At 41.1% G+C, this 8056-nt stretch overlaps 1 protein-coding gene across 34 annotated transcripts in view; it reads left to right on the top strand.

Annotated features, from left to right (window-relative positions):
- Positions 1 to 8056, top strand: part of LOC128701616 (phosphatidylinositol 4-phosphate 5-kinase type-1 alpha) — a 573763-nt gene that overhangs the window by 419878 nt on the left and 145829 nt on the right. For all 34 annotated transcript variants that reach the window (XR_011394183.1, XR_011394184.1, XR_011394182.1 and 31 more), the window contains one exon: positions 7658 to 7737. Coding sequence is in view for 29 of the 34 variants with exons in the window: in XM_070101702.1 (XP_069957803.1) it covers positions 7658 to 7737 (80 nt within the window). In the remaining 5 variants the exon portion in view is untranslated. The remainder of the gene's footprint in view (positions 1 to 7657; positions 7738 to 8056) is intronic.

Below are 8056 nucleotides of genomic sequence, written 5' to 3'. Positions count from 1 at the left end.
GCACCTGAACATACTTCTGGAATGAAAAAATATCGTTAACCGGGGGTCCACTGTATAATGTGCCTTTTACACTTCAGGAACTGGAGGCAACACTCTCAGCTTGCTGATCATTGGCAGCTGGGCCCGAAGACATTCATATTCGTATGCTACAACATTTACATCAGTCAACTCTTGCAGTCCTATTACGCCTTTTCAATCTTATTTGGTCACAGGGAGTTCTTCCACAGCTGTGGAAATCTGCCATTGTTTTCCCTTTCCGCAAACCAGGTACTACGGGACATGAAGCCTCCCACTATCATCCCATTGCTCTTACCAGTGCAGTTTGCAAAGTGATGGAACGCCTGGTAAATAGACATTTAGTGTGGTATTTAGACACACACAACAGTCTCTCCACTTGTCAATATGGCTTTCGTAAAGGCCGTTCTACAATAGACCCCTTACTACACTTGGATACATATGTTCGTAATGCCTTTGCGAATAACCACTCGGTTATTGCCATATTTTTTGACCTTGAGAAGGCATATGACACAACTTGGAGGTATAATATTTTGGCCCAAGCCCACTCCTTAGGCCTTCAAGGCAGTCTACCATCCTTCCTTAAGAACTTTTTAACTGACAGACATTTCCATGTTCGGGTTAATGATGTGCTCTCCCCGGACTTCATCCAAGCTGAAGGTGTCCCCCAGGGATGTGTTCTGAGCACAACACTTTTTCTCCTTTCTATAAATGATTTGGCCTCTAGTCTTCCATCCAATATTTGGTCATCACTCTGTGTTGATGACTTTGCTATTGCATGTGCAGGCGCTGACTGTCACCTCATTACAGTTTCTCTCCAGCATGCGGTCGACCGTGTTTCCAATTGGGCCACCACACATGGGTTTAAATTTTCCAGTACCAAAACTCACCAAATTACTTTCACTAGACGCTCTGTCATCTCCGATCATCCTTTGTACCTCTTTGGCTCCCGTATCCCTGAACGTGATACAGTCAGGTTTCTAGGCCTCCTCTTTGACTGTAGGTTATCCTGGAAACCTCACATTACCTCTCTGAAGGCAACTTGTCACAGCCGGCTGAACCTTCTTAAAACCCTTGCTCATCTTTCATGGGGAGCTGATCGTCGAACTCTCCTTCGCCTACATTCCGCCCTCATTTTATCGAAACTTGATTATGGTGACCAGATCTATTCAGCAGCCTCTCCTGCTACTCTCTCTAGCCTTAACCCCATTCATCACCAAGGATTACGTTTATGCCTTGGTGCTTTTCGCTTTTCCCCTGTTGAGAGCCTCTATGCAGAAGCGAACGTTCCATCCTTATCCGATCGCCGTGATGCCCATTGCCTTCGCTACTATGTACGCTCTCATGATCTCCGCAATCCTTCCATTTATAGAATGGTCACCGATATTAGTAGACATTCTTTATTTGTTCGCCGCCCCTGTTTGCTCCATCCCTTCTCTCTTCGCCTACATTCGCTCTTGTCTTCTCTTCAATTACCACCTCTCTATGTTCATGTAGCATCTCCCTTTTCCCTAGCCCCCTGGGAAGTTCCAGCTGTTCGAGTCTGTTCTTTCTCACTCCCTTGCTCGAAAGCCCAACTGTCTACGGTAGCTTCTCGCTCTTTTTTTCTTGACCACTTCCACTCTCATTCTCATGCCATTGCAGTGTACACAGATGGCTCTGAGTCTTCTGACGGCGTAGGATTTGCAGCAGTGTTTCCGGACAGCGTCGTACGAGGGCATTTACTATCTTGGGCTAGTATCTTTACTGCTGAATTGTATGCCATTCTTGCAGCACTTATCCGTATTGCATCTATGCCTGTGTCATCATTTGTGGTTGTCTCAGACTCCCTTAGTGCTTTACAGGCTATACAGAAATTTGATACACCTCACCCCTTAGTCCTCCGTATCCAACTTTGGCTACACCGCATCTCTTCCAGGCATAAAGATAGTTTTTTGTTGGGTCCCTGGTCATGTTGACGTACAGGGCAATGAACAGGCAGACACTGCTGTGCGGTCAGCAGTACATGACCTACCAGTTTCATATAGAGGTGTTCCATTTACGAACTATTTTGCTGCAATAGCTACCCACCTTCACACCCGTTGGCAACAACGTTGGTCTACTCTGCTCGGTAACAAACTTCAATCTATTAAACAGAGTATAGGTTACTGGCCGTCTTCTTGTCACCAGTGTCGAGGTTGGAAGAGTACTCTCTCCCGTCTTCGCATTGCTCATTCTCGTCTTACTCATGGTTATCTCATGGAGAGGTGCCCTGCTCCTCTCTGTGAGAATTGTCAGGTTCCATTATCGGTTAGCCACATTCTATTAGACTGCCCACTTCATCAACGAGTACGCAGAATATACCTCCAACGTCGATTTCGCTCCGCTGCTCTCTCTTAACTTCCCTTCTCGCTGATAGACCCACCTTTCATCCTGACTCTCTCATTGACTTTCTGACAACAACTGACTTACTTCACAAACTCTGATGATACCTTCAGCCCTTTCTACCTCAATCTCTTGCTGCCCTCTACCCCTGCACTATCCCCTGTCCCGCTGTTTTCTGTAACCTACTGATCATCCCTCCCCCCTTCTACCGCCCAATACTCTCGCTTCCTTCCCTACCCTGCAGCGCTGCATAGCACTTGTGGCTTAGCGCTTCTTTTTGATTATAATAATAATAATCTAAACAGCAAATACGCATCCCAAACCCCTCCTTTAGAGTGCAGACACTGTACATTATGCACATATGTTTACTAAATAAAAATATCTTTTTTCAATATATTTAGAATCTGTCTGAGAAATAGTAGTCACACTATGGACATAATTAAAGTAATACCTGACTACAAATTCATCAACCTGTATGCTAAATGTAACTTAATTGACCCACAAAATCAAAGATTTATTTCTACTTGATACTGTGTTTGTGCAGAAATGGGTGATATTTGGTTAAGTCTGATAAATCACAAACTCTTAAGCTTTGCATAAATATCAAGGTGTGTAACTCGCTAGCACAAGAACCCAAGTGATGCATGTGTATGCGGATGTCATATAGTCAAAGAACAAAAACCACAGAATACAGGGAGTAGACACCAAAAAGACAGACAGTCCATTCTTTCTTAGCATGTGCTGAATCCACAAAACTGGGCAAATGCTAAGTTTACTTAATACAGTGGACCCCTGCCTTACGATATTAATCCGTTCCTGAGAGCTCATCGTATGCCGAAATTATCGTAAGGCGAATTAATTTTCCCCATAAGAAATAATGGAAATCAAATTAATTCGTGCAAGACACCCCAAAGTATGAAAAAAAAAAATTTACCACATGAAATGTTAATTTTAATACAAACTGAAGAAGACATGCACAGTTAATACTCTACTAAGAATAGAATACATGACACTTACGTTTATTAAAGATCTGGTGATGATTGATGGGATGGGAGGAGGGGAGATGGTGGAAGTTGTTATTGTTTAGAAGGGGAATCCCCTTCCATTAGGACTTGAGGTATCAAGTCCTTTTCTGGGGTTACTTCCCTTTTTCTTTTAATGCCCCTAGGACCAGCTTGAGAGTCACTGGACCTCTGTCGCACAACATACCTGTCCATAGAGCTCTGTACCTCTCGTTCCTTTATGATTTGTCTGAAGTGGTTCACAACATTGTCATTGTAATAGTCACCAGCACGGCTTGCAATAGCTGTGTGAGGGTGATATTTATCCATAAAGGTTTGCAGTTCAACCCACTTTGCACACATTTCCTTAATCTCTTTTTTCAATTCCATACTAATTCTCACCCTTTTTACCACAGGGATGGCACTAGAAGCTTTCTTTGGGTCCATGGTGACTTATTTTGCAGTTATAAGCACTAAAAACACTGGAATAATGTGAAATGTACTGAATGTATGTGTAGATGCGACCGCACTGGCTGGCTTGTAAACACTGGCGCTGAGGCCACATGTAGGACGCGTCCTGGACGAATCACGTAAGGCGAGTTTTTTAACGTGAGGCGAGGCAAAATTTTTGTGTTAAAATGTATCGTATGGTGGATTTAACGTAACGCGATGCCATCATAAGGCGGGGGTCCACTGTACTAAGTATGCAGAAGTAAACCTTTCCTGAGACTGAGTCTACACCAGATAAAATCCACACAAGGCAGTGTATAAACTAAGTGTATATGTGTGGTGCATTATGGGGACTCTGAATTACCGAGTGGCAATGCTGCTTCCAGAGGCAGTCAACATTGTAGTTAAAACAAGTGAGTCTACACTGGACATTACTGCACAAGCCTAAGCAACATGTATTACAATGTATACACCACCAAAACTCAGTAAACAGTCCACACAAACATAGGCTGCAGACACAGGACAATGCTCAGATATTATAAAAGTCAAAAAAATAGACCTTGCAAGAGGAGGATTGTGCATGAGGCTGTGCATGAGGCTGTGCATGTAAGAGGGTGGAGACAAAGCAACACAGCCCATGTCTTTCCATGGCTGATGGTAAAACACCAACTGACCTCTGAGCAAGTGTGTGTGTGTGGGGGGGGGGGAAGGGGTGAGGTGAAGGCTGCACAAGTGCCTTACCTATGCTCATTGTGTAGGTAGTGTAAGGCAGACTAGCACCCTCCTTCGGTTCATTCATTGTTACAAATTAGTATCAAACTTATCCTTTAGTATTGAAGAATGGTAAAATTTAAAAAAAAAAAATGTGGGTTATTACAACCAGTTGACAGGCAATGACAGTTGCTACCCATAAACTTACCTAACTATCCCTACACTTACCCCTACCCCTACACTTACCTTAACAGTTATTCACTAAACTGGCAAAAACCAATTACAGTGGTATCTCGAATTTCAAACAGCTCCCAACTCGAGCAATTATGTAAGTGTATTTTTGTAAGTGTATTTTTGGGGGGTCTGAATCAGACTAATCTAATTTACATTATTCCTTATAGGAACAAATTCATTTGGTATTGGCACTCAAACAGCCTTCTGGAACGAATTAAGTTCATAACTTGAGGTACCACTGTATATGTACAATATGTATTACATGTTGATATGCCAACCTCAATTCATGGACTTTGTCCATTGTCCAGGTTTTGTGCATTAAATCTGAAATTCATTAAAACTGAAATGTATATACAGTGGAACCTCAAATATCGAACTTTCTTCGGTCCAGAAGGTTGTTCGAGTGCCTTTACCGAATGAATTTATTCCCATCAGGAATAATGTAAATTAGATTAGTCCATTTCAGACCCTCAAAAATACACGTATAAAAGCACTTACAAAAATACACTTACATAATTGGTCGTGTTGGGAGCAGTTCGATTTTTGAGGTTCCACTGTATATCTTAAAATATATTAATTCAAGGTCTGCTAAATCAAGGTTTTACTCACTTTGTCTATTTTGATACAGAATTGTAGTTTTTTTTTTTTTTTTCAACAAGTTGGCCATCTCCCACCAAGGCAGGGTGACCCAAAAAAGAAAGAAAATCCCCAAAAAGAAAATGCTTTCATCATTCAACACTTTCACCACACTCACACATAATCACTGTTTTTGCAGAGGTGCTCAGAATACAACAGTTTAGAAGCATATACGTATAAAGATACACAACATATCCCTCCAAACTGCCAATATCCCAAACCCCTCCTTTAAAGTGCAGGCATTGTACTTCCCATTTCCAGGACTCAAGTCCGACTATATGAAAATAACCGGTTTCCCTGAATCCCTTCGCTAAATATTACCCTGCTCACACTCCAACAGATCGTCAGGTCCCAAGTACCATTCGTCTCCATTCACTCCTATCTAACACGCTCACGCACACTTGCTGGAAGTCCAAGCCCCTTGCCCACAAAACCTCCTTTACCCCCTCTCTCCAACCCTTTCGAGGATGACACCTACCTCGCCTTCCTTCCCCTATAGATTTATATGCTTTCCATGTCATTCTACTTTGATCCATTCTCTCTAAATGACCAAACCACCTCAACAACCCCTCTTCTGCCCTCTGACTAATACTTTTATTAACTCCACACCTTTTCCTAATTTCCACACTCCGAATTTTCTGCATAATATTTACACCACACATTGCCCTTAGACAGGATTGTAGTTATTCATTAAAAATTGTAATGAATAAAAAGACACAATACTGTGACTGGAACAATACACAAATAACTCACACATAGGAAAGTGAAACTATAACAATGTTTCAGTCTGACCATTACCTAGTTAATGGTCCAGGTTGGACCAAAATGTCATCGTAGTTTCATTCTTCGATGTGCGGGTCATTTGTGCATTCAGAATTATAGATGAGAAGGTAACAAACTGATAAAATCAGAAAACTACCAGATAAAAAACCCTCTATTTTACCCTTAAACTGTCCAGACGTAAATTTACGTTTGTGCACGTGGCGCTCCGACCTTAATTTTCTCCATAAGAAACAATGTAAAAAAAAAAACGTAGATCTCCGTTCTTAGCGCTACACATATAAACGTAGATCTACGTTTGGACAGTTTAAGGGTTAAGACCCACACACACACGCTAACTATCCAGTCACTCAACCGCCTACCTGACTGTCCACGTAACTGCTCACTCAGCTGTCCATTAAACTTTTTTTTTTTTTTTTTTTTTACTGTTTACTCAAATACATATTTTACATAATTTCTTACTCAACATGGGGTTACATTTCAAAAAAATTGCCTACATTTGTACGTACGGTAAATTATCTGCTGTATATACATTGTGCATAATTTGGCTGTTAGAGTTATATTTTGTGATAAACATGGATGTATGAGAGTGGTATTCCTCTGACAGCTAATGTTTATAAACAGCTACTTCCTCTTTTCCTACTCTCTTTTCCTCCCAGTCCTTCTGTCGTCATTGAAAATGTGAGGAAAATGATACAGTATTTTTCATTTAATTAATATTACATAGTAACAATAATTAAATAGTTCTACAGTACAGTACACAAGCATTCTGGTAGTTGTAGTCTTCAGGATACATGCAGTTTATTTACAAGTGTTCTGTCCTCCTGATGACTGCACAAGTTGGGATGTGAAGTGACTAGTTGTATTGGTTCAGTGATGTCTCTTGTTGCAGCACCCCTTAAGGGAAGTTCCTTGATGCTGGTGAGTGGCTCTTAATCTAAGGAATTGGACCTGGCCTCTCTGGCTCTTAATCTAAGGAATTGGACCTGGCCTCCCCTTCCTTGGATTAAACCTATGGGTTTAGCACTCCCCCCATGAATATAATGAAGTTACTGCAGTTACTTGTTGGAATTAATATTTAAGTGTTCCTCTGGTGAATGGATACATTGTGTTATTGATGGTGTTTGGATATTGCCAAGTTTGTTGGCTGTTCATAGGAATTAGGTCCTTGCAGGACCACAGCAACCCTTCAACCCAACAATAACAACAGCGTGATGATAAATACGTTTTTGTTATTTGATCATTTTTTTCATAATTTTTGGGGTCACTGCATTCGTAAGATGGGAGGATATTATCCTGGACATATTTATTTTGTAAAACAGCTCAAATTAAAACTGGTAATATACAGTACAACATATAAAATGTGAAAGCATATTGAATTTGTCATCAAAACAATTGATCTTAGAATTGCCAAGTAATTATGAACAGACATAAATGAAATAATTAACAATTGATCAACTTTACAGGGTGTCCCACTACTCCAGTTCACAGTCTTAACACTACCCAAGAGTCCACTGACAACATCATCTTCCATGAGACAGAGATGGTAAGTACCCCTATTGATCTCAAGTACAGTCTTTTTGTCTACTACTCTGTTCTCTCGAAATTAATAAGTATGGTGTTATCAGCTTGCCTTTTAATGTGTTCACTCGTCCTTCATAAGTATGATGTTCTCTTGCCTGCTGCTGTGTTCATTTAAGCCTCATTAGTATGGTGGTGGTTGCTGTTCTCTTATCTGCTACTGTGTTCACTCAAGCTTCACAAATATGATAGTGGGTGCTGCCTTCTTGCTTGTTACTATGTTCATTCAAGCCTCACGAGTGCAGTGCACTCAGCTTGCCTGCCTTTTTTTTTTTTTCAAGCTT

Source organism: Cherax quadricarinatus, chromosome 78, assembly GCF_038502225.1.
Source record: "Cherax quadricarinatus isolate ZL_2023a chromosome 78, ASM3850222v1, whole genome shotgun sequence".
Classification (NCBI taxonomy): domain Eukaryota; kingdom Metazoa; phylum Arthropoda; class Malacostraca; order Decapoda; family Parastacidae; genus Cherax; species Cherax quadricarinatus.
Note: the sequence above shows the minus strand (reverse complement) of the source record. Positions and strands in the feature narration are given on the sequence as shown.